This window comes from Oryctolagus cuniculus, chromosome 3, assembly GCF_051225735.1.
Source record: "Oryctolagus cuniculus isolate XC-2025 breed Fujian yellow rabbit chromosome 3, ASM5122573v1, whole genome shotgun sequence".
Lineage (NCBI taxonomy): Eukaryota > Metazoa > Chordata > Mammalia > Lagomorpha > Leporidae > Oryctolagus > Oryctolagus cuniculus.
This window is the reverse complement of record NC_142869.1, coordinates 21,220,621-21,245,627: the sequence shown is the minus strand read 5'-3', so window position 1 is coordinate 21,245,627 and position 25,007 is coordinate 21,220,621. Positions and strand designations below refer to the sequence as shown.

Sequence of the window (25,007 nt, the reverse complement as noted above, 5' to 3'; positions counted from 1 at the left end):
CACTGGCCACCCCTCCTTTGCCATTCTTTGTTCACATCATTGCTCACCACCCGATACCAGACTGAGGCTCCTGTGCTTGCTAGTGCCAGAACACAATCTCCGGAGAAAGACAAGGTTCGTATCTGCTTGGACCACTGCTGTGTGATGGCAGCACCTACAGCAGGGACAGAAAACTAATGGTAATTAAATATCTGTTCAGTGGGGCAGGTGTTTAGCCTAGCGGTTAAGACATCCATGTCGTGTACCAGAATGCCCAGGTCCAATGCCCACCTTCTGTTCCTGACTCCAGCTTCCTGCTGATACAGACTCTGGGAGGCAGCAGTGATGGCTCAAGTGATTGGGTTCTTGTCCCCACAGGAGAGAGCTGCATGGGGTTCCCAGCTCCTACCTTTAGCTCAGCCATTGCAGGCACCTGGAAGCAGAGCAGCAGATGAGAGCTCGCTCTCTCTCTCTCTCTCTTTCTTTCTCTCTCTCTCCCCTCCCATCAAATTCAAAAAATATTTATCACTGGATAAATGAATTTGGTAATATGTATCCAAAACCTAAAATGTGTAGCCTCTCACCTAGATTCTACTTCTAAGTATTTGTTCTATTAAAATGACTGAGGTTTTAGTTCCTATCACAAGTTTGAGGTACAAGATGTTCACTGCAGCATTGTTTATAAGAGTAGAGGTGTTTTTTTTTTAATCACAAACTCATCCAGTGAATTTAAGCCTGATTTCATTGCCTCTATTCAATGTTCAGATTTTTGTTGTTGTTGTTGTTGTTGACAGGCAGAGTTAGACAGTGAGAGAGAGAGACAGACAGAGAGAAAGGTCTTCCTTTTGCCATTGGTTCACCCCCAAAATGGCCGCCACGGCCGGCACGCTGCGCTGATCCAAAGCCAGGAGCCAGGTGCTTCTCCTGGTCTCCCGTGCAGGTGCAGGGCCCAAGCACTTGGGCCATCCTCCACTGCCTTCCTGGGCCACAGCAGAGAGCTGGACTGGAAGAGGAGCAACCAGGACAGAATCCAGAGCCCTGACCGGGACTAGAACCTGGTGTGCCAGCGCCACAGGTGGAGGATTAGCCAAGTGAGCTGCGGTGCCGGCCCAAGAGTAGAGTGTTGAGATGATATATGGTCCATCCAGACAATGAGATCCTGTGCTGCTGTAGGCGAGACTGTAGATGAATATTCATGAGCACAAAGAAAGATTCCCGGTAAGTAGGTATGTCTTCTCCAACCTTAGCAGAGTGAAAGGGAGGCATGGGAAAAGTTGCAAGGATTGCTCTCAATTCTGGCAGAGTCAGAGCAGGAGACCAGTGTCCTCGAGGGCCACTAGGGGAAAGCATTGCCCCTCAGCTCAGTTCATCTTCAGCACAATGGGTGCCACGGTTTGGTCAAATGTGTCCCCAAAGGGTTATGTGCTGGAAACTTGGGCCCCGATGTGGTGGTGTTGAGGTGATGGGACCTTTAAGAGGTGGGGCCTAGTGGCAGATGCTAAGGTCCTTGGGAGCCCCGCCCCCAGAAGGGATTCACGCAATTCCTGGGAATCTGTTCACTCCCACCAAAGTTATTATAGGAAGAGTGAGACAAGCTCCTGAACCTCTCTTCTCTTCTCATCATGTGTCTTCTTGTGCCAGTGTTTCTACCATGACGTCACCTGCCGTGTTGTGACGTAGCCAGAGGGCCCTCACCAGAGACCTCACAGATAGAGCCACCCGACCTTGGACTTTAAGCCTCCAAAACTATGAGCTAAATCAACCTCTCTTCTTACCAGCCACTCAGGGTCAGGTGTTCTGTTACAGCAACAGAAAATGGACTAACTCAATGGGTAATAGAAGTATACAACTGGGGGCCAGCATGGCCACAGCTCACTAGGCTAATCCTCCACCTGCGGCGCCGGAACACCAGGTTCTAGTCCCGGTTGGGGTGCCGGATTCTGTCCCAGTTGCCCCTCTTCCAGTCCAGCTCTCTGCTGTGGCCCGGGAGGGCAGTGGAGGATGGCCCAGGTCCTTGGGCCCTGCACCCGCATGGGAGACCAGGAGAAGCACCTGGCTCCTGGCTTCGGATCAGTGCGGTGTGCCAGCCGCAGCGGCCATTGGAGGGTGAACCAACGGTAAAGGAAGACCTTTCTCTCTGTCTCTCTCTCTCTCACTGTCCACTCTGCCTGTCAATAAATAAATAAAGTATACAGCTGGGGCCAGCACTATGGTGTAGCAGGTAAAGCCCCAGCCTGCAGAGCTGGCATCCCAGATGGGCACCAGTTCAAGTCCCGGCTGCTCCACTTCCAATCCAGCTCTCTGCTATGGCCTGGGAAAGCAGTGGAAGATGACCCAAGCCCATGGGCCCTTGCACCTGTGTGGGAGATCCAAAAGAAGCTCCTGGGTCCTGGCTTCAGATCGACAAAGCTCCAGCTGTTGCAGTCATCTGGGTAGTGAACCAGCAGATGGAAGACCTCTCTCTCTCTGCCTCTCCTTCTCTCTCTGTGTAACTCTGACTTTCAAATAAATAAATAAATCTTTAAAAAAAAGAAGTATGCAACCATACATAATCAACTGTGGATTTGCTCAGTCTTAATAGGGTTTATAGGCACTGACTTCATTTTTTTCAAAAAGTATCATCACTCACATTCTGGAGGCATCAACTACCATTGTGAATTTGAGCTGTCTTGCTTATAACCCTTTCTGTCCTTTTTAAAGACAATTTTTGAATACCACACTTTCTGAGGAATGTCATATGGCATTATAGTAAAACAGAGATTGTATCGGGAGAAAAAGAAATCAGGGTATAAAATACCAGATTCTCACTTTGATTAAAAAAAGGGGGGGTGTTATATTGTTGGACCCCAAAAGCGGTGTCCTCTTGTGACGACCCCAGAAACACAGACTCCGGACCAAACGATGCAATAGAACAGGAGGTAATTTATTTCATTTGTACAAATGGGCCCCCTACTGCTGCAAGCAGCAAGCAAGTGAGAGGAGCCCCGAGCAGCTATCTTCTACAGCTTTTATAAGGCAAAACCACAGAATTAACATATTAAAGACTGGCATAAGTTCATTGGATAATTTTCAGTAGCGGGCCTTTTATGGCAGTCTGAAGTGCTAATGTCGGTGGAAAAGTACTAGGTCAAAGGGATACATTAGGGGAGGGGGTTTCTAGGAGACAGGAGTAGGTTGCTACATGCCTTGTAACTTTCTTAGTTAACCTTGAGCAAGAGGAAGGAAGGGGGGCTTATCTACAAGGCAGGTGTTCTGCGTATCTCCGGTCAGTAGCTGACTGCTTTCTCTGTGAACCGGTTTACTCCCCATTTTCCAAGGCCGTCTCTGGAACAGTTTGTCTCAAGAGCCCCATTTTTTTTTTTTATGGTGGCTCTTGGCTCCTTTCAATATACAGAGAAAAAGGTACAGAAAGGTGTGCAACTAGTTTTTTGACAGTAGTTGTCTCAGAGTGGGATGACGGGGTTATGAGGCATAGACACAGACAGGCAGAACTTCCAACCACTGGTTCACTCCCCAGCTGCCACACAGCCAGGACCGAAGTCTGAAACTGGGAACTCCACCCGTGTGGGTGGTAGGAATCCAATTACTTGAGCCATCGCTGCTGCCTCCCAGGGTCTGCACTAACAGGAAGCCGAAGTCAAGAGCTGGACCCAGGAATCAAACGCGGGCACTCCCAAGAGGTACACAGGGGTCTTCACTGCTAGACCAAACCCCCAGCCCAGGAATGGTAACTGTTGTCCTTTTTAGCTTATCATCTGAATTCTCCAATATTTATACAACATAATATTCTATGCAATAAAGTTCCTCGCTTTTATATGATGGCTCTGATTATCTCTGATTTTAAAAATAAGAACAGAAATGTGAATGCAGGCTCTGGAAGGCAAGGGTTTGTGAGCATTTTGCACCTGCCGTTTCCTTCAGCCATGCAACAGGCCAGGCATACAGCTGCTCAGCATTTTTTTTTAGGAAATGGATAGTATCAAATGCTACCAAAGCAAGTGTTGTCTGGAAATGGCGTGTGCACAGACTTCAGGGAAGGCGCTGGGAGACTCAGAGAGACGGGCACCACAGTGGGATGAGAAGGGCAGGAAAGCAGGGGCAGTTCAGCACAGCAGAGGAGGTGCAGCTGGGTCAGGCACGGGCAGGGACGCCACCTGCTCAGAGGGGACAGAAGGCCACCTGTGCCTGGCCATCCGGGGGCGGGCAGGGCGAGGAGAGGACAGCGCGTACAGGGGTAGGCAAGAAGTCAAATTGTTCCCGACCACCCGCACAGAGCCTCACTTAAGTGGGGCAAGATAAGTAGGGGAGAGAAAGAGCCAGAGTCCCCGGGTCCGGAGCTAGAGAGGAAAGTGACAGAAACCACAAGAGGCCAGAAGGAAGTCTGAGAAAATTACAAAGTAGGAAGAAAACAACAGGCAAGGAAAAGCGAAACATGTCATAGCATGGAAATTGCATTCTATGAAGCGAAAATGCTAAGAATCTACACCGCGCTGCCAAGACACGGCGACCCATGATACGGTGACCTGGTAGCATTAAAAAAGAGATGTGATTGAAAAATGCTCAAAGATTTCAACTCCATTTTGCAAGGAAGCTAAAAGCGGCTCTGAAAAAATGGGAGGAAATAAACAAAAATGAGCGCGGCGGCCTCCTCCGGGGCTGTTTTATGCCTTGTTTCTGCTTTGGTTCGTTCCTTGTTTACAGTCTGTACTCCAACACGCAGTGAGCAAGTCTGTGACTCAGCACCTCCGGGAACCTTGCTGGCATCCTCTGCCCCCTCCGACCCACCCCCGCTGCACCCCCTGGACCGCCTGGGCCTCCAGCCCTCACCACCTGCAACGGAACAAGCTCAGGTTCCCCTGAGGGAGTGTGCTGCTTGCACCATCGAAGTCTCCCAGCTGTGGGGGCAGGCTCTTATCCTAGCATTTTAAACACCCACATCCCACACCAGAGGGCCTGGGTTCCATGCCCAGCTCTGGCTCCTGACCCCAGATTTGGGAGGCAGCAGGAATGGCTCACATCACTGGGCCCCTGCCACCCAGGTGGGAGGCTTGGATGAGTTCCTGGGTCTGGGCTTTGGGCCCAGCCCAGTCACTGTGGACAGGTGGGGAGTGAACCAGCAAATGGGAGCTCTATTTTTTTTAAGATTTATTTATTTATTTATTTATTTATTTGAAAGGCAGAGTTACAGAAGCTGAGGCAGAGAGACAGAGAGGGGTCTTCCATCTGCTAGTTCACTCTCCAGATGGCTACAATGGCAAGAGCTGGGCGGATCCTAAGCCAGGAGCCCAAAGCCTCTTCCAGGTCTCCCATGTAGGTGCAGGGGCCTAAGGACTTGGGACATCTTCCACTGCCCTCCCAGGCCATAGCAGAGAGCTGGATTGGAAGTGGAACAGCTGGGACCCAAATCAGCAACCATATGGGATGCTGGCACTGCAGGCGGCAGCTTTACTCACCACACCACAGTGCTGACCCCAGCTCTATCTATCTTAGGAGTTATTTATTTATTTGAAAGTCAGAGTTACAGAGAAAGGGAGATCTTACATCTGCTGATTCACTCCCCACATGGCCTCAACAGCCACGCCTAGGCCAGACCGAAGCCAGGAGCCAGCAGCTTCATCCGGTCTCCCACATGGGTGTCAGGGGCCCAAACTCTTGGGCCATGTTCTGCTGCTTTTCCCAGGCCATTAGCGGGGAGCTGGATAGGAAGTGGAGCATCCAGCAGTCAATCCAATGCCCACATGGGATGCCGGTGTCATAGGAGGCAGCTTAACCCACCATGCCACAGCACAGGCCCATAAACAACAACTTTTAATTTCTCAGTTTTTTCCCTCTCTTACCCCAGCCCCATCTCCCTACCACTCAGGCAACAGTGCCCAGGCCAGGGCTGCTCTCAGACAGCACCACACTTCCCCCGCCCCACCCCAGCCCCAAGTCATCTGCTCTGTAGGCTGAGTGCTTTACTCTAGAGATGAGCTAGGGATGAGCTCATCCCCAAAGGGCCTTTGACCTTTCACCCCTTCCAGGAATGCCAGGCTTCCACGTCTCTGCTGGATGTCACTCATCTCTATTCCGGAGCTTGAAGCACCTCTGAGCATTGGGACCCGTGAAACGGGACCACACTTGGTGCAGCACGGGGTCAAGGGCAGGGTTTGGGAGGTGGGAGCTTAGACCAGGCTTCCGTGCACATGGGAGTGACCCAGGAGGAGAGGGAAAAACGGATGGTCAGGAACATGAGGGAAGACCCCTAATCCCCTTCCGCTTCTGTGTCTCTTCATCTCAAAGCAGCCCAGTGCCTTCGGACGTGATATGAGTGTGTCCCAACACAAGTTGGCTCCCCGGCCCAGTGATGTCATGAGCCAGCACTGCCTTTGCAGTAAGATTTGCCTCCATCCCTTAACTGACTCACCTTTTCAAAGCTTCTCTGCTACAGTAATCAAAGTCTGCCATTCGGGAAGGCTCGAGTCCCGCCCAAGAGCCTGGAACATGTGTCCTCGAACCTTGATGCCATGCCACCATCCCTCGAAGGAGACGGAGGTTGAGAGAAGTTAAGTTACTTGCTCAGCATCCCAGGAGTCAGGGGGCTGGTGTTTTGGCATTGTGGGCATGGTGTGCGTCCCCCAGCTGCACCACTTCTGATTCAGCTCCCTGCTGATGCACCTGGGAAAGCAGTAGGAGATGGCCCAAGCACTTGGGCCCTGCCACCCCTGTGAGAGACCCAGATGGAGTTCCTGGCTCCTAACTTCAGCCTGGCCCAGCCCTAGCCCTTCTGGCCACTTGGGGGGTGAAGCAGCAGATGGAAGATCTCTCTCCATAACTCTTCAGATAAATAAAGCAAAAAATCTAAAATAGAATGCAGGGTTCAAAGTGGCAGTTTCATGAAATTGGGGTGGAAGAAGCTCATCTTTGGGTCCCTGTCAGCAGTTCTTTGTCCCTTGGGAATCCTGTGTGGCCTCTCTCGCTTTCTCTCTCTCTCTCTCTCTCTCTCTCTCTTTCTCTCTCTCTCTTTCTTCTTGTAAAACCTCCCTAGCAGCCCAGTGTTAGTCCACGAGGCTCTTCCTAAATGCAAAGCATGGCCGTGCGAGCCCCGGCACAGCTGGTCTCGTGAGGCTAAGCTGACGCTGGACTGTGGAGTGCCAGTTGGTTCATGACCTTGGGGGTTCAGAAGAGAATCCTCTGTGCAAGAGATCATTTCCAAAACACATTCTCCGTCCACACCTGACGGCTGACAGCAAGCTCTTCCTCCAGGCCGGTAGCATTGGCCCCGTGTCTGGGGACTGCCCACCCCCAAATAACCAGGGGCTCCGGCACCAGTGAGGGAGGTGTGGGCAGGGGGAGGGGGTGAGGGGAGGCCTCCCCGGAACTCCTGCTGCCAGACCTTCTAAGTAGCCTGAGGACTGGCCTCCCCAAAGCAGCTAAGGCCTCAGCACCAAGGTCTGCGTAGAGGTGACATCTCCTGTCACCTGCACACAGAGCCACACTCCCACTGTACAGCTCAGTGGACTCTTCTTTTTAGATTGAGTGCATGAGTGAGTGATTTGAAAGGCAGAGTGCCAGAGAGAATCTTCCATCCACTGATGCACTCCCCAAATAGCTACCATGGCCAGGTCTGGGTCAGGCTGGAGCCGGGTGCCAAGAACTCCATCCTGGTCCCCCACATGAGTACCACAGGCCCAGGTACTTGAGCCATCTTCTGCTGCTTTCCCAGGCACCTTAGCAGGAAGCTGGCCAGGAAGTGGAGCAGCCAGGATTCCAACCAACACCTCAGGATGAGATGCCGGTGGCACGAGTGACAGCTGCACCTGCTGCAGTGCAGTGCTGGCGCCTTAGTGGACTCTCAGATTCCCAGTATTTCACCTTCATAGATGTAGGAGGAAACGAACCTAATCAGACCTCATTTCCTGGAAGAGAAAACCAAAGTTCAGGAAGTCCAAGTGAATATTCAAGTGACAAGGCTGCTGAGTCTATCTTTTCTTTCTCTTTTAATGAATTAGAAACATTTTTCTAAATCTTCCGGTCCAGCTCGTGGTACACAAGGACCCTCAGACAGATTGCTCCGTCCCAGCCACCCTACAGGAAGCCTCATGACTTGCGTGCGTAAGTTTCATTTGACCCCTACGTGTCATCTCTGTAGTACATGATTTCTTTGTTTTTGTTTTTTAAGATTTATTCATTTATGATAAGATTTATTCATTTATTTGAAAGACAGAGTTACAGAGGGAGGGAGGGAGAGAGAGAGATCTTCCATCTGTTGGTTCACTCCCCAGCTGGCCGCAACGACTGAAGCTATGCTGATCCAAAGCCAGGAGTTGCTTCCAGGTCTCCCACAGGTGCAGGGTCTCAAGGACTTGGGCCGTCTTCCACTGCTTTCCCAGGCCATAGCAGGGAATTGGATCAGAAGTGGAGCGGCTAGAACTAGAACCAGCGCCCATATGGGATGCTGACACTGCAGGCAATGGCTTTACCCACTATGCCACAGTGCCAGCCCCCTGACTTTGTCTTAAGGGACTAGCAAAAAGGTGGAGGCCAAGGGCATTTATCACATGACCAGATGGTGAGCTCAGGGGTGGGACACGCTGAGAGGGGTCCGCACGGCAGCTGAGAGCCGTGCTGGAGGATGCTGGCAGAGCGGGGAGCCCTGCACTGATAGCCCTTAGGCCTGCCCTGGCTGAGTGGCACCTCCACGCCTGCAAAGCTGGAGCAGAGCCAGCTCTTTCAGGAAGACAGCTTTGCTGTTTACCAAATGGGAACCAGGGGAAAGGGAACGGATGTGGCCGCTCACGTTCCTGTTGGGCAACCCAATTCCTTCCCGTTGCAGAAATGACTGGATTTCTTCAGGGGCCCCTCCCCTCTTACCTTCCAGATCCTTACTGCTTCCAGCCCACTGATTGGAGCCTGGACAAAAGAAGGGTTGATTAGTTATGAGATAAAGTGAGGTCATTCACCCCCACCACACACAGACGTGTGCACACATGCATGCTGCGTTTTCCAGAAATCTGGCCCGTATCCTCCAGGTCGACATCTCAAACTCCCTGAGAGAAAGTTTTACCAGTGCTTATCTTTAAGGAAAGAAATAAAGAACAAGAAGGGAACCTTTGGTTTTTCATGTGTGTGCCTTTGGGAGTCTTATTGATTTCCAGTCATGACGATGGGCTAGGGAGACATGGGAAGTAACACTTCACCAACACACATGTGTGCAGACACACATTGCACCTAGAAACGCTTTCTTAAGAATGAACTCTCTAGGGGCCGGCATTGTGGCATAACAGGTAAAGCCACTGCCTGTAACACCAGCATCCCTTATGGGCTCCACTTCAGATAGAAGATTTCTCTCTCCACTTCAGATAGAAGATTTCTCTCTCTCTCTCTCTCTCTCCCTCTCTCTCTCTCTCTCTCCTCCTTCTCTCTTTCTCTCTCTTGTCTGTCTTCTCTCTTCTCTCCTCTCTCTCTCTCTATAATTCTGACTTTCAAATAAATAAATCTTTTTTAAAAATAATAAATAAATAAATCTCTAAGGTCAAAGGCAAGACAGAGAGAGAGAGAGGCAAATCTCTAAGGGCCAGAAATGAAGAGGGAACGTGGAGACGTGTAGATTTACCAGGAAACAGAAGTTGAAGCTGCAGAAGTTCAGAGAAATTCTGGAAGAGGCGGCCTTAAGGGTGTGAATAGCAACACCAGCAGAGATTCAGCAGGCCCCGTATACAGCAGGGACTGCGATTAGATTTCTTGCAAGAAGTCGGGAACCAGGAAAGAGCTGGCCTGCCCTTGAATAAGGACAGAAAACACCTGCCAGCTCTGAGGTATGACCCCCAGGTGAGCTGCCTGCCCTGGGCCATGGGGGGAAGGGGGCCCCCTGAGGTACACCCAGCATCCCGAGCTTAAGGAGCAAGTGATGAGGCCCCAGTTCTGCCAGTTGGAGTGGTGTGGAAACCCAGGATCAGACACTGCCCCTGTGTAATCCAAGGCACTGCAAGACGGCCAGGAGAAAAAGAAGAATTTCTTCAAAAGATGAATTCACAATCAAGCATTGCAAAAAAAATTAAAAAGCCATAATTCACAGCCAGCTGACACAAAGAGGGGAATACACACCTGAGGAACCAAAGTTAACAGAACAATCTGAATGCAATTAATGTAAGTATGGTTTTTTAAGATTTATTTATTATTTATTTGAAAGGTAGAGCTACAGAGAAAAAGGGAGAGACAGAAAGAAAGAGGGAGAGCAACAGAAAGCGAGAAAGAGATCTTCTATCCCATGGTTCACTCCCCAAATGGCCGAAAGGGTAGGGGCTGGGCCAGGCAGAAGCCAGGAGCCTGGAACCCCATCCAGGTCTCTCATGTGGGTGGCAGGGGCCCAAGCACTTCAGCTGCCTTCCCAAGCACAATAGCAGACAGCTGGATGTGAAGTGGAGCAACCAGGACTCAAACCAGCACCCAGATGGGATGCTGGCGTTGCAAAGTGGCAGCTTAACCCGCTGCACCACAACGTCAACCCTGAAATAGGTCTTTTTAAAATCCAGAGGAATTTTATATCAAAAAAGAAAATTGGGGCCTTTTCCAAGAAGTCTTTTCCTCAAATGGGATTACATCAAGCTGAAAAGCTCTTGTACTGCAAAGGAATCACTCAACAAAGTGAAGATACAACAAACAGAATGGAAGAAAATATTTCCAAACTATGCAACTGATAAAGGATTAATACTCGGGATCTATAAAGAGCTCAAGAAACTCAACAACAACAAACAATCCAGTTAAGAAATGGGCAAAGGACTTGAACAGGCATTTTTCTTTTTTTTTTTTTTTCAAATATTTTATTTATTTATTTGACAGAGTTACAGACAGTGAGAGGGAGAAACAGAGAGAAAGGTCTTCCGTCCATTGATTGGTTCACTCCCCAATGGCCGCAACGGCCGGAGCTGCACAGATCCAAAGCCAGGAGCCAGGTGCTTCTTCCCTATCTCCCATATGGGTGCAAGGGCCCAAGGACTTGGGCCATCTCCTACTGCTTTCCCAAGCCATAGCAGAGAGCTGGATTGGAAGAGGAGCAGCCGGGACTCAAACGGGCGCCCATATGGATGCAGGCGGCACAGGTGGAGGATTAACCTACTGCGCCACAGCGCTGCCCCAGAACAGGCATCTTTCAAAGAATGAAATACAAATGGCCAACAGACATATGAACTAATGTTCAGGATCACTAACCATCTGGGAAACGCAAATAAAAACCACAATGAGGTTCACCTTATGCCAGTTAGAGTGGCTCTCATACAGAACTCAAAAAATAATAAATTCTGGTGAGGGTGTGGGGGGAAAAGTTACCCGAATACACTGTTGGTGGGAATTTAAACTATATAACTGTTATGCAAGATAATATGACCCAGCCACACTACTCCTAGGAATTTACCCAAACAAAATGAAATCAGCAGGTGAAAGAGTTATCTGTACCCTCATATTTATTGCAGCTCAATTCACAATAGCTAAGGTAAGGAATCAACCCAGATGTCCATCAATTAATGACTGGATAAAGAAAATATGGAATATATATACACACACATATATACTATAAAATACTACTCATTCATAAAAAGGAATGAAATCCTGTCTTTTGCAACAAAATGGATGCAATTTGAAATGATTATGCTTAGTTTCAGTCCCAAAAAAAACAAATATATATTTCCTCTGATATGTGGGAGTCAATATAGAACACAAAAAATGTATAGGAATGAGATGGACATCTTTTGATTTGATTCGTTTTTTTAAACTCTTGTTTATACTCATGTAGAACTGTGGTCTTTCTGGGTTTTATTTAATGAATAGTGTGGTTAGTGCTTCATTAAGCCTGTGATTACAGAGTGGGTTGAAGTATGTCTCTGCAAAAATTAAAGAAAGAGGTCGACGCTGTGGCATAGTGGGTAAAGCCGCAGCCTGCAGTGCCAACATCCCATACGGGCATCAGTTCAAGTCCTGGCTGCTCCAATTCTGATCCAGCTCTCTGCTGTGGCCTGGGAAAGCAGCAGAAGATGACTCAAGTTCTTGGACCCCTGCACCAGTGTGGGAGACCTGGAAGAAGCTCCTGGCTCCTGGTTTAGAGCCACAACTATGCCACAACGCCAGCCCCACAGATTTTTTTTTTATGGAAGCCAGAAAGTATATGGAAAAGTGATAACTGCTATATTGGATCAGAAGAAAAGATATGGAGACAACAACTTAAGTTCCAAATAAATCTTTACAAAAATTATGATGTCTTCAAGCAGCTAAGAAAAACTATTGTGTTTGTAAGGCAAGAATGGTGTACTACAAAAGGAAATTTCGGAGAACAGAAACATGTTTATTGGAAATTTAAAATATAACAAGATTTCTTTTAATTTTATTTATTTGAAAGGCAGAGTTACAGAGAGAGAGGGAGAAACAGAGACAGAGAGAGACAAAAGTCTTCCATCTCTGGTTCACTCCCCAAATGACCATAATGGCCAGGGCTGGACCAGGCTGAAGCCAGGAGCCAAGAGCTTCCAAGTGTTCCATGTGGGTGCAGGGGCCCAAGAACTTGGGCCACCTTCTGCTGCTTTCCTAGACCAGAGCAGAGAGCTGGATCAGAAGTGGAGCAGCCAGGACTCAAACTGATGATCATATGGGATGTTGGGGTCACAGGGGGCAGCCTAACCTACTATACCACAACATTGGCCCCAGTAACAAGAATTTTAAATTCCAGTAAAGAGGCCAGGAGGCACCGTCAAGGGCCACTTTCTGAAAAGTGGAAAGAGGACGATACTGAAAAGCAGGCCACAAGTGATAAGGCTATCACCGTCGGTTTCATAGCCAAATAAAGTGAATTCGAGAAAAAAGAGAAGGGAGACAATGAAGTGTGGGCAAGCAAGAAAGAAATAATACCAGAAGATTACACCTGCGTGTCAAGATTAAAAAGATTTGCCAGGTGCCCAGCACAGAAAATGAGAAAAGACCCCCCACCCCGATGCACTGAGGTGCATCAAGATGCATTCTAAAACTAAAGAGAAGATCCTAAAAGGAAATTCAGTCACATACCACAGATCAAGAATTAGAATAGCATCAGGACCCTCAACAGCAATACAGGATGCTAGAATAAGTCCAGACAAACCCACAAGAGCAGGGTGCTGTGTCTCAATGGGTTAAGCCACTATTTGCAAAGCCTGCATCTGTATCAGAGTGCCAGTTCAAGTCCCAGGCACTCTGATTCGAATCCCACTTCCTGCTACTGCATCTGGGAAGGCAGTGGAAGTCCAAGTACTTTGGCCCCTGCCACCCTAGGGGAGGTCTGGATGGACTTCCTGTCTGCTGGCTTCAGCCAGCCCCAGACCTGGCTACTGTGGCCATCTGGGGAATGAGCCAGTTGATGAACAATCCTTTCTCTCTCCCCCCCCCCCTCTCTCCCTCTCTTCCTCTCTCCTTCTCTCCCTCTCTCTGCCTTTCTAATACATAAATCATTTTTATTTTTTTTATTTTTAATTATTTGCAGAGGAACCTGCAAAATTCTGAGATAAAATGAATTTCCGTCAATACTCAGCCATGGCCGGCGCCGCGGCTCACTAGACTAATCCTCCACCTAGCGGCGCCGGCACATGGGGTTCTAGTCCCGGTCGGGGCGCCGGATTCTGTCCCGGTTGCCCCTCTTCCAGGCCAGCTCTCTGCTATGGCCCGGGAGTGCAGTGGAGGATGGCCCAAGTGCTTGGGCCCTGCATCCCATGGGAGACCAGGAGAAGTACCTGGCTCCTGCCTTCAGATCAGCGCGGTACACACGCTGGCTGCGGCGGCCATTGGAGGGTGAACCAACAGCAAAAGGAAGACCTTTCTCTCTGTCTCTCTCTCTCACTGTCCACTCTGCCTGTCAAAAATAAAAAAATAAAAAATACTCAGCCATAATACATCAAGCAAGAAAGGCATTTTTGGAAGCCCAAGATCTCAAAATGTCACCTGCTATATATTTGTTCTCAGCAAAACCCAGTAATCCAGCAAAATAAAGGAATAAACTAAAAGAACAATGATAGCTAATGTTATATAGGACCTGATATATGCTAGGCATTCTCCCATGTGTCACATGTGCATATGCGTGTGTGTGTGTGTGTGTGTGCATGTGTATGTCTGTGCTCATTTAACTTAATCCTCATAGGAATTAGCTGAGCACTACTCCTATCCACGTTATACAAAGTGATGCAGAGAACTTAAGTCCCCCATCCTAAGTCACAAACCCTCTAAGTGGCGGGACTGGGATTCCTAAGCCAGGCTGTCTGGCTCCAGAGCCTGCTTCCTAGAAAGAAAGGAAGAGAGAGAGAAAAGAAAGAAAGAAAGAAAGAAAGAAAGAAAGAAAGAAAGAAAGAAAGAAAGAAAGAAAGAAAGGAAGGAAGGAAGGAAGGAAGGAAGGAAGGAAGGAAGGAAGGAAGGAAGGAAGGAAGGAAGGAAGGAAGGAAGGAAGGAAGGAAGGAAGGAAGGAAGGAAGGAAGGAAGGAAGGAAGGAAGGAAGGAAGGAAGGAAGGAAGAATGATGAACTCCCGCTCATGATTACAGGTTAAAACCACTCAGCAAGCTGGCAGTGGAGCGGCACATCCTCAACCTGACAAAGGGTCTCCGTGGAAAATCTGTAGCCAGCATCATGGTTAACAAAGACTGAGAACTTGGGGCCAGCGCTGTGGCGCAGCGGGTTAAAGCCCTGGCCTGCGGCGCCAACGTCCCATATGAGCACCAGTTCTAGTCCTGACTGTTCCTCTTCCAAACCAGCTCTCTGCTATGGCCTGGGAAAGTAGTAGAAGATGGCCCAAGTCCTTGGGCCCCTGCACCCACGTGGGAGACCTGGAGGAAGCTCCTGGCTCCTGGCTTCGGATTAGCACAGTTCCAGCCGCTGCGGCCATCTGGGGAGTGAACCAGTGGATGGAAGACCTCTCTCTCTGTCTCCCCCTCTCTCTGTAACTCTCTTTCAAATAAATATATATACATAATAAAAAAAAGACTGAGAACTTGCCCCAAGACCAGCCACAAGGTAAGACGTCCCCTCTCTCCGCCCGCACTCAACATCGTACTGGGGGTCCGAGCCAGGGAACTCAGGTGAGAAAAAGAAGCGAAGGGCACGAAGAAAAGGAAGAAGAAAGCTGTCTTCCTTCTCAAATTCATAATTGTGCGCATATAAACCCAAAAGAATCTTTTCCATAAAAACTGTGGAACTAACAGTGAATTTACTAAGACTCCAGAACATGAAGTTAATATGCACAGCACAATTATGTTTTTATATATTATTAACATACTGAAAAATGAAAAAGATTTAACCACCATTACAAGTAGTACTTCTTTTTAAAAAAAATTTAAAAAGCCATAGAATGGGGACCGGCGCTGTGGTGTAGTAGGTTAAGCCACTGTCTGCAGAGCAGCACCCCACATGGCTACCAGTTCAAGTCCCGGCTGCTCCACTTCCAATTCAGCTCCTCGCTAATGCAGAAGATGGCCCAAGTGCTTGGGCCCCCATGTGGGAGGCCCAGAAGAAGCTCCTGGCTCCTGGCTTCAGCTCAGTCCAGCTTCAGCTGTTGCGGCTATTTGGGGAGATGGAAGACCTCTCTCTCTGTCTCTCCCTCTCTCTGTCTGTAACTCTTCCTCTCAAATAAATAAATAAATCTTTAAAAATAAATAAATAAATAAAATGGAGCCACTGTTGTAGCACAATGGGTTAAGCTGCTGTCTGTTAACACCAGATGCATATGTACCATATGCATCCCATATGGGTACAAGTTCAAGTCTCTGTCTGCTCCACTTCCAGTCCATCTCCCTGCTAATGCTCCTTGGAAGGCAGCAGGAGATAGCCCAGGTGCTTGGGCTCCTGTCACCATGTGAGAGACCTGGATGGAGTTCCAGTCTCCTGGCTTTGTGGCCATCTGGAGACTGAATCAGTGGATAGAAGACCTCTTCCTCTCTCTTTCTGTCTTTCCCTCTCTCTCTCTCTCTTTAATTCTGCCTTTCAAACAAATAAATCTTTTTTAAGAAATCATAAGACGCAGATAAATTTACCAAAATAGTTACAAGATCTATGTACTAAAAACCACATGACATTCTTTAGAAAAAATAAAGAACATCTAAATCAGTAGAGAAGGATACCATGCCCGTGGCCTGGAAGACTAAGTAATACGGTATAAATTTCCTACAAATTGATCTAGGGAGTCAGCATAGATCCATACCCAAATCCCATTTAGCTGTTTTGTACAAACTGATGGGCAGAGTCTAAAATGCACCTGGAATTGTAGCCAGGTGATTCAGAAGAAAGCAACAGGCCTGGAGAGGAGCCCGTCTGGGTAGGAATGAGACGGTGAAGGGCTCCAGGGGTGAGGTCTCCAAGGAAGAATGGTCCACAGATTGTGCGTGGACCAAGGGACACGTTGGCACTGACGTAGTGAGAAGTGCATGGAAAATCCTACCATTGAGTCCAGGGAGGACAGACATGTAAGCACCGAACCCAACCGCGAATCATTTCTCACATAGTCATTTTTGTTTTTTTGACAGGCAGAGTTAGACAGTGAGAGAGAGAGAGAGAGAGAGACAGAGAGAAAGGTCTTCCTTTTGCCGTTGCTTCACCCCCCAATGACAGCTGCAGCCAGCATGTTGCGGCTGGCTCGCTGCGCCGATCCGAAGCCAGGAGCCAGGTGCTTCCTCCTGGTCTCCCATGTGGGTGCAGGGCCCAAGCACTTGGGCCATCCTCCACTGCCTTCCCGGGCCACAGCAGAGAGCTGGACTGGAAGAGGGGCAACCGGGACAGAATCCGGTGCCCCAACCGGGACTAGAACCTGGGGTGCTGGCTCCACAGGCGGAGGATTAGCCTAGTGAGCTGTGGTGCCGGCCTCTCACATAGTCATTTTAACAAAAGCCTGCATCCTGGGGAGACGGGAAAGGCAGCATCTGTGTTGCTTGGACCAGGAAGAAAGCAAGGGAGGTTAAGAGGGCATCACTTCCTCAAGTACCAAAATAGAAAGTCAACAGATGGTGCTTAAATCTTGGGGAAAACCGAGAGCCAGCAGAACAAGTGAGATATTCAGAACCACGCGGCCCACGAGCAGACAGCCAGGCTGCTAGAAGGTTGCTGCCTTCCACTGCAGGGATCGGGACGGGAAGGCTGCTGTGGTTCTGTGTTTTTGTTTTGTTTTGTTTAGTTTTGTTTTTGTTTTATCATAAGCTCTACAAAGTCATTTCACTTTTTCAGCAACATGCATAAGCATACTCTGATAAAAAGAAAGATGAGGGGCTAGTGTTGCGGCACAGTGGGCTAAGTCACTGCCTGCAATGCTGGCACCCATGTCAGAGCACCAGAGTCCAGGCTGCCCCTCTGCCTTTCCAGCTCCCTAACAGTGCACCTGGGAAAGCAAGCATTGTGTAGGACGTACATTCAATCCCAATTCCTGTCCCTCCCACCGCACCACTCAGCCTGATGGGCACTATACCCCTAACCCCAATCTCATTCTGGACACTGGGCTCCTCCCTGGGGCAATCCAACTCTCTGGTTTTGAGCAGCCGTCTAACCCTCATAATGTCGAGTGACTGAAACACCAGTTTTGGGGGTGGGCGTCTGGCTGGGTGGTGAAGTCTCCACTTGGGAGGCCTGCATCCCCTAGCAGAGGACTGATTCAAGTCCTGGCTCCTTTTCCAATCCAACTTCCTGCTAATGGGAAGCAGCAGATGATGGCTCAAGTGCTTGGGTCCCTGCCACCCATGTGGGAGACCCAGACCGAGATCTGAGCTCCTGGCTTTGGCCTGACACTGCCCTGGTTGTTGTTGGCATTTGGGGAGTGAACCAGCAGCTGGAAGATCTTTCCTTGTCTCTGACTCTCTCTTTGTGTCCCAGTTTTTGATATTTCGATATACCATGCTAATTTTTTTTTTTTTTTTTTTTTGACAGGCAGAGTGGACAGTGAGAGAGAGAGACAGAGAGAAAGGTCTTCCTTTGCCATTGGTTCACCCTCCAATGGCCGCCGCGGCCGGCGCGCTGCGGCCGGCGCACCGCGCTGATCCGATGGCAGGAGCCAGGAGCCAGGTGCTTTTCCTGGTCTCCCATGGGGTGCAGGGCCCAAGCACCTGGGCCATCCTCCACTGCACTCCCTGGCCACAGCAGAGGGCTGGCCTGGAAGAGGGGCAACCGGGACAGAATCCAGCGCCCCGACCGGGACTAGAACCCGGTGTGCCGGCGCCGCTAGGCGGAGGATTAGCCTAGTGAGCCGCGGCGCCGGCTACCATGCTAATTAAAACACTGAAGTCCCAGCATTTTTAAAAACTCAAATCTAGGGACTGGTGATGTGGCGTAGAGGGTCAAGCCGCTGCCTGCAGTGCTGGCATCCCATATGGGCATTGGTTCATGTCCTAGTTGCTCCACTTCCAGTCCAGCTCTCTGCTATGACCTGGGAAAGCAGCGGAAGATTGCCCAAGTCCTTGGGCCCCTGCACCAGCATGGGAGACCCAAAAGAAGCTCCTGACTCCTGGCTTCGGGTCAAAGTAGTCCCAGCCATTGTAGCCATCTGGGGAGTGAACCAACAGATGGAAGACCTCTCTCTCTCTCTGCCTCTGCCTCTCTGTAACTCTGCCTTTCAAATAAAATAAATAAATCTTTAAAAAAAAAAAAGGAACAAAGAAAAGGAAAGAGGCCGGCGCTGTGGCTCAATAGGCTAATCCTCCGCTTGCGGTGCTGGCACCCCGGGTTCTAGTCCCGGTTGGAGCACTGGGTTCTGTCCCGGTTGCCCCTCTTCCAGGCCAGCTCTCTGCTGTGGCCCAGGAGTGCAGTGGAGGATGGCCCAAGTGCTTGGGCCCTGCACCACATGGGAGACCAGGAGAAGCACCTGGCTCCTGGCTTCGGATCAGTGTGGTTCGCCAGCCGCAGTGGCCATTGGAGGGTGAACCAACGGTAAAGGAAGACCTTTCTCTCTGTCTCTCTCTCTCTCTCTCTCACTGTCCACTCTCCCTGTCAAAAAAAAAAAAAAAAAAAAAGAAAAGAAAAAAGAAAAGAAAGAAAGAAAAGAAAACCTCAAATCCAAATCATCCATGTCTTGAGTCATACCCAGAGAATCACATGGCACATTAATATATCTAATTGAAAAACATTGCATTTATTTGAAAGGAGTTCTCCATCCCTCTCCTGTTGGAAACCCTTGGAAGCTATGTTATTGCTGTTTGATTTCCATTTCCCAAGTGATTAGTTAAGCTGGGCATCTTTGCATAGGTTTAGTAGTCATTTGTATTCCCCCAAACCCCAGTGTGCATCTTTATTTACTTACTGAAGCTCCTGGTGGCACTGTCTTCGCAGCAGCGCCCAGAGGAGAGGGGAGAAGGACATTGAGGCGGTGTAGGAGGACGTGTAGGCGGTGTAAGGCAGCAGGAGGAGGGGACAAGACCAGGAGCAGCAGAGGACCTAGTTCTCAGCCTTCCTCCCCTGCACGCTCCCAGCATTCTTTCCTGCCTGAGTCCGATCCATCACTGAGGGCCTGAGTCTAACTCCTTTGTCAGCCTCAGCAAGACAGGCTGGGGAGCCACCCTCGATCATGTGGGTCCTCTTACACCAAGCCCGGGTCAAGAATGGTGACCCAACCCATGATATCTTTTTGCTTCAGTCTTGTAGCTACTCACCCATCCCCAATTTCTGACCACCTGCTCCCTGAGACTCACCCCACCCCACACCTAATCACCCCACACCCACTCACCCCACACCCCACCTCACACCTCACTCACACGCAGTCCCAACCCCCCCCCACACATCCCTGAATCTCCATCACCCCAGCTGCAGCCTCTCCCTGTTTCTGGGTCTCTGCCTATGCTTGACATCCATCGTGGTCTAACCTTCCACCTTATTCACCCCATTGTCAAGGTCACACCGTCCCTGACACTTCCCGCCTTAAGCAATCCAGCCTCAGTTTTGCGTAAGCTGATTTGAGTGCATTTCCTACCATTAGCAATGCAAACAACGCTGACGTCCCCAGCGCTGGCTTGCAACATTTTTACACAGCTACAAATGCAACCACTATAAACCAGGAAGACAAACTCCAGGAGGGAAATGTGTTGTTGCCGAGGGTGGCAGAAGGGCAAAGGGGAGAGTACAGATAAGAAGCCGCTTTGAACAGATGCTGTGCGAATGAGTTTGGGTCTTTGGAGCTTCCGTTCATTCATTCAATAAATATTTACTTAGCATTTAATGGGCTCCAGGGAGCATGTCCAACACTGGGGATATAAAGTGAACAGGACTCCTGTCCTCACCCAGGCAAAGCAAAGAAACCACTACGGGTCCTTGTGAGCACTCGGGGAGGGGCGGAGCACAAAGCCGTGTCCACGTGCAGGTCAAGCTGAGACTGTGTGTTTCCTTCTCCTTCCGGAACAAGGGGTCCTCCTCAGCCTGGGGCATGGGGATGAGCTAGCTTAGATCCGCTAGCTGCAGATCTAAGAGGAACTAAGGCCCCCGGGAACACTGTCCATCAACCCAGGGACGACCAGCAAGCAATACCACACACGCATTTTCCTCTCGGTCACGTCCGAGATACATTCACAGGGACAAACGTGGCACAGAAGTTTTATTAGACATATTGGGCGGTCTGGCTGATCGACAACTCTATGTGGGTCTGTAAGCTTTGAGAATGTCCCACGTCACACTGGAAGTTCCAAGAGTCAGGAGAAAAGCTGCTAATCCAGTAGCCCACGTGGCTTGGCATGCACTCAGCACATCAGTGGCCTGCCTGTGGTGCTGCTCGTGGGGACAAAGGGTCCCCTATGACAACAGGTCTGGATTCTCAACTCCCCCACCCCACCCCGCCCGACTTCGTTCACCCACCAAACCCAAGGGAGAAATGTGATGTCCAGCTCCATCACAAGGCCACCTGGAGGCTTTATGTTCCCACAGCACCTGCCTCAATGTCCCCAGAAGACATTGCAACATACTTGCAGAAGGAACAGAGCTCCGTGAGCTCAGATTAGGGAGACACAGAGGTTCCAACCAAGCTGGTGGGACCACGTGCTACGAGAAGAAACAGTTTCAGTCCTGGTGCTTTAATTCAATGAATGGCTGTGCCAGCTGCCCAGTGGGCAGGTGGAAGATGCAAGAGCTCAACAAATACAATGTTGCTTCCTCTGCACAGCGGGGGTGAGGGTCAGGCCTTGGAGGCACCTCCACAAGTCCTCAGAGGTTTGGCTTGGACCCTGAAGACACCAGTCCTGGACTCCCCACACTCCATAACCCCCCTCCCAAATGCAGACAGCACGAAGCCAGAGCCAGACCACCCTACACAACCCCGAAGCTGTGCTTATTCTTCCATCATCAGGGGGAGGCAGTCTTTCACAGATGGCTTTAGAGATTTGAAGGCACGTTGGTAGAGGAAGAAGTATAAGAGGTGACCCGATGTCGTGTCAGGAACTCCTTGCTAATAAGGCCGCGGGCCGCAAGCATCTTGAGGAATCCATTGCGAAAGTTTTGGCCAATGAAGGCGTAGATGATGGGGTTGAGGCAGCTGTGCAGGAAGCCCAGAATCTCGGTGGCGTCCAGGGCCCGGTCAATGTCATTGCGACGCTGACACGTCTCCTGGATCACGTGGGTCCTCATGAGGGTGTCTGCGAGCAGGACCAGGTTGTAGGGCAGCCAGCAGAGAAGGAAGATGAGCACGACGGCGAAGATGACCCGCATGGCCCGGTGCTTCTGCCCCATGTGGGCCTGGAACAGCGTGCGCAGGGTGAACCCATAGCAAAACAGCATGACCAGCAGCGGCAGGATGAAGCCGAAAGTGTGTGGCAGGATCCGCAGCACCATGCGCCATTTCGCTGTGTTGTGACCCAGGTCCTCATAGCAGACCGGGCTGGAATTGTTTGGAGAAAAGACTTGGCGGAAGAGGAAGAAGGGCAGGGACAAAATCAGAGACAGCGCCCAGATGCCCAGACATATGAACTTGACCAAGTGGCGCTTCTGGGTCAGTGTGCGAGTAGCATGGACAATGGCCAGGTAGCGGTCCACACTGATGCAGGCCAGGAGCAGGATTCCACTGTAGAAGTTGACTTCCTTCACAAGCGAGACCACCTTGCACAGGGGCGTGCCGAAAATCCAGCCTTTTTCCTTGGAGACGGCCCAGATAGGCATGGTCAGGGCAAAAAGCAGGTCGGCCATGGCCAGGTTCAGCAGGTAGACGTCGGTGACCGAACGGTTGCTCCGGCTGTACAGTATGACCAGCATCACCAGGGAGTTGCCCAGCAGGCTCAGCAGGAAGACCAGGGCATAGATGACGACCACAACATATTTGTTAAGTGTCTGGGTGACTACCAGACAGGGGCTATAATCTTTTTCTACAGGAGGCATACCAGTAGCATTTGCAAACTCATCCTCAAACCACGTCCACAGATCAGTCATATTCCATACGTTTACTTCCATTACGGCCACAGTTTCACCTAGTCAAAAGGTTAGAAGGGAAGAAACAGGATTTAGTAATTCAGAGTCAAGTCAGTCTCATCGAGGGTGGAAGAACGGTTTTGGCATCTCCTTTACTTCTTGGCTGGTTCAGCAACCAGAGCCCACCCCCTTGACCTTCAACCTGGGTTCCTTGTGAGGGTGGCTTCCTAGCATCACCAATCTTCAAAGCCAGGCCTGAGTATGAGCCAGGATACAACACTCAACATGGAAAAGTCCTGTCCCCTCTCTTGGCCCTACCACTGTGTCAGCTCAACCCACAGCTCTGTCTCTGCCCCGTCTGTAACATCCCCCAGGTTCAGCCTCTGCACATGCAGAGGGGAGGACCAGTTGGCCTTAAACATTCGGAGGAGGAGCAGTTAAGCAAAGTGAAAGGAGACAAATCTGTTCCCATATGTCCTCTTCTTTCTTTTTTTAATATTTTTTTTATCTGAAAGGCAGAGTTCCAGAGAGAAAGGGAGAGACACAGAGAGAGAGAGAGATCTTCCATCTGCTGGTTCACTCCCCAAATAGCCACAAGTGCCAGCACTGGGCCAGGCCAAAACCAGGAACCAAGAGCTTCATCCAGGTCTTGCATGTGGGCGGCAGGGGCCCAAACACTTGGGCCATCTTTCTGCCGCTTTCCCAGGCCACTCAGGGAGCTGCATTGGAAGAGGAGCAGCCGGGACACAAATTGATGTGCATACGGCCATCGGCATCACAGGCAGAAGCTTTACCCGCTACACCACAATTCCGCAACACCCCACTCATGTCACTTTCTATCTTATTTCTCCTATCTTCTCCTTGATTCTTGTTTATCCTCTTTAAAATCTACTGGGGGAAGGGAGTGATAGCAACAAACTTTAGAGGGGATGGGGTTGTGGTGTAATGAGTTAAGTCTCCACCTGCAACACTGGCACCCCATACTGGCACCAGTTCAAGTCCCAGCTGCTCTACTTCCAATCCAGCTTCCTGCTAACGTGCCTGGGAAAGCCAGGCCCAGCCTGGCTGTTGTGGCCCTGTGCGGGGTGAACCAGCAGGTGGAAGAGCTCTGTCTCCCTCTCTGTAACTCTGCCTTTCGAATAAAATAAAACAAATCGAAACTAAAGAATAAGGTATTGACTGTTTCATTGCTTTACTGCAGAATGATTGTGTGGATACATTTTTGCACCATCACAAAGTCAAAAACTCTTAAGCTGAGAACCATCTGCCTGTTACGCTTTGTCTGTAAATGGACAGTAAACTCTTGGGTTCTCTGTTAGAAGAATTTTAAGCATTTGAGGGGCTACTCTCCATCTTGGTCTTGGTCACTGAAGTGCCCCCTCACTAAGCACCCACAGAATCATCACATTTTCTTTGTGAAACACTGTGTTGAATGTTCTCAAAAGCCAAACATGGGAAGCCAATCAAAGCTGAGCAGCTGTGAGGGGAGGGATGCTGCTCACTGCACAGCCTCTGAAGAGCCCCCCAACCCCACCCCCAGCCCCCAGAGATCTCCAGAGAACAGTCAGAAAACTACACGCCAGGAAAGCAGGGCGCCTGCCTCCAGCCTCCATTCTCCCCGCAGCTGACGACCAGGAGCTGCGCGCCTGACTTCTGCTTTCTCGTCTGTACGCTCAGGAAGACAGAGGAGTTACCCTCTAATTTCCCTCCAGGTCTGAGTTCCCAGGAGAACGTCACTCAGGTCCACCGACTCTAGCATGTTCTCTCCATGTTCTCTCCCTGCCAATCTTTGCATTTTCACAGAAGACAAAGTCTTCGGTGACGAACACCAAGCTGGGGGATCGTCAACCTCTGGTCCACTCAAGGAAGAGGTGGGAGGGCAGGGGATGGAGAGACTGTGTCCTTACCTTAAGATCGGAGCTGAATTCGTGACCAGGAAGGAGCAAGAGAGAAGCCGGTTCAGCAGAAATCCTCGGGTCGTGCAGAAGCGAACGCGTGCCCTAAAACAGAGCCGATTCGAGCCTCCCTCTCCCAAGGAACATCGTGGCTATCACACGGGGCTTCCCACCTGAGGCACTGCCAGGTGTGTCCAGCCGTAGGCGCCTGCGGCCCAGAGACCAGAATGAGCTCACGGTTAGGGAGAACTTACGAATAAAGGGAAATAGAGAAACTACTTCAGACCACACCTCCCCGCTGAGCCCCACCCACATCCATGTTTGGGGAGGAGCAGATGAAGTCTGGGGCTCCAGCGGGTCAGGGGCTCCCGAGCCCCGGTAGGAAGGTGCAGCTCGGGAGACGAGCCTTTCTCTCCTCTTCCTATTCTTCTACGCGCTTCCCTTGGCTTCTGTCCCATTTCCCTCGGAGGTCACCTTTGCAAGTTTCCCCCTTGCTTGGCCAGACTGAAGGGGGAAAGGATCTGACTTCTAAGAGGCACTTGGACAGTCATGTGCGGGAAGGCGTGGGGAGGAGGGACTCGGGGCAGGTTGGTGGGGATTTTTTTTTTTTTTTTTTTTTTGACAGGCAGAGTGGACAATGAGAGAGAGAGACAGAGAAAGGTCGTCCTTTACCGTTGGTTCACCCTCCAATGGCCGCCGCGGCCAGCGTGCTGCGGCCGGCACACCACACTAATCCGAAGGCAGGAGCCAGGTGCTTCTCCTGGTCTCCCATGGGGTGCAGGGCCCAAGTACTTGGGCCA

The 25,007-nt window shown here is 50.2% G+C and overlaps 2 protein-coding genes across 5 annotated transcripts in view; one reads left to right on the top strand and one right to left on the bottom strand.

The window, feature by feature from the left end:
* Window positions 1-25,007, top strand: part of PNKD (PNKD metallo-beta-lactamase domain containing) — a 552,090-nt gene that overhangs the window by 394,124 nt on the left and 132,959 nt on the right. The gene's annotated exons all lie outside the window — the stretch shown is intronic.
* Window positions 20,500-24,479, bottom strand: CXCR1 (C-X-C motif chemokine receptor 1). 2 transcript variants are annotated; one of them, XM_017342635.4, is made up of 2 exons: window positions 24,220-24,479; window positions 20,500-22,371 (listed from the first exon to the last, which is right to left on the bottom strand). In XM_017342635.4, exon 2 carries the CDS (start codon window positions 22,352-22,354, stop codon window positions 21,287-21,289), a length of 1,068 nt encoding a protein of 355 aa, XP_017198124.1. In that variant the 5' UTR covers window positions 22,355-22,371; window positions 24,220-24,479; the 3' UTR covers window positions 20,500-21,286. The 2 variants fall into 2 exon arrangements, with proteins under 2 accessions (XP_017198124.1, NP_001164553.1); NM_001171082.1 differs by lacking the exon at window positions 24,220-24,479 and having other exon boundaries at window positions 21,136-22,367.

Excerpts from the sequence above, each read along its gene's own strand:
- CXCR1 (XM_017342635.4), bottom strand. The coding sequence starts at position 22,354 with ATGGAAGTAAACGTATGGAATATGACTGATCTGTGGACGTGGTTTGAG.